The following is a 1,270-nucleotide window of genomic DNA, read 5'->3' as shown; positions in this document are numbered from 1 at the left end:
TTTCAGTACCCAGGTTCGCCGACTTTTCGTATGTACCGCCTGGCAGAAGTAGAAGTAGCAGCCCTGTTCCCGCGTATTTGGGGAAGTAGCCCCGAAGCACGGGTATTCAGGGCCGTTTCAAAATCACAAATCAGTTTCTGGATTAAGATTGACCTTGAGGACTGCCGCTTTGATAATTCAAAGCTTGAAATATAAAGCCGTAAGGCCAATATCTTTACCGGTACATAAACAGTGGACTTCTGGCACCAGTTTACCGGCCACAAAGGCATGGAGGGTAAATAGGCTGTTGATACCACTGAGGTACAATCTTGAATGTACCATCCATGCCCCAGGTTCGACTGGCTGCCAGCAGTCTAATGTTGTAACCCGTAGCAAAGACCAATATGTGCCTCGATGCACTCTGCCACAATAAGAAATCATCACCGGCCTTCGTTGTTCTTAACGGGACCGGGATTTGCAGGTCCCGACGATGATTGGGCAGTTTTGAGAATCGCTTTGCCCGGTGCCTGTACATTTGGGCTTCACTCGTTTAAAGAGCAGAAAATAGCCAGATGTGGATAGCACGGCGGACGCGGCGGAAGCTTCCTCGTCATAAATGGCCGGGATGGGCTTTGTTTCTTCCGCGCTGCGCTTTTTCAAAACCGCCTTCTTTTCCATTTTGTACGTCACGTGTTCATCCACCGGTCAGCTTTCGATGTAATCATTCCGCTTGATCACCGTTGTCACATCAAGGTTGGTCCATACGACACCACCACAACCCTATTTATCCTGTAACAAAACAAACTAATCCTTAATAATTAAGGAAACATACTGTACATTTAGCACATACTTGCGAGCACCTCCAATATTTCTGTCTGCCGGCACGTTTTAATCTGTATGCCCTGCCTTTATGAAAAAGGGACGTACCACCGCAACGATTTTGCACAAGATGAAACTCAGGTACATTAGCCATAGGGAACAGAAAGAAAATGATTTGAAAAACTCGAACGAAAAGCACTGATCGCAAATCCAACAGCAAACGAAAATAAATTGGACGGTTTTGAATTTCATTTTATATAACCATTTTGCAACATTTAGTTTTCATTTCTCATTGGTCATTTATCGAATTTTCCCTTTTTGATATATAAAATATGCTTCTGACTGGTTTTGTAAAATAAAATTTGTTGGCCCTGTTGAAAATTTATCAAGAATTTGATGTAAACTTTCCCGGGGTGTAAATATCCAGAATTACTGTAAATAAATTCTGGTTTTGAACAAATTCTGTGGAAAC

General features: G+C 42.9%; 1 protein-coding gene across 1 annotated transcript; it reads left to right on the top strand.

Annotated features, from left to right (window-relative positions):
- The first annotated feature begins 30 nt into the window (after positions 1-30).
- On the top strand, positions 31-412 carry Tsp_13558 (conserved hypothetical protein). The gene is made up of 2 exons (XM_003367548.1): positions 31-133; positions 198-412. Exons 1-2 carry the CDS (start codon positions 31-33, stop codon positions 410-412), a joined length of 318 nt encoding a protein of 105 aa, XP_003367596.1.
- Positions 413-1,270: the final 858 nt, after the last annotated feature.

This window comes from Trichinella spiralis, assembly GCF_000181795.1.
Source record: "Trichinella spiralis strain ISS 195 chromosome Unknown Scfld4073, whole genome shotgun sequence".
Classification (NCBI taxonomy): Eukaryota; Metazoa; Nematoda; class Enoplea; order Trichinellida; family Trichinellidae; genus Trichinella; species Trichinella spiralis.
This window is presented reverse-complemented; position numbering and strand designations above follow the sequence as displayed.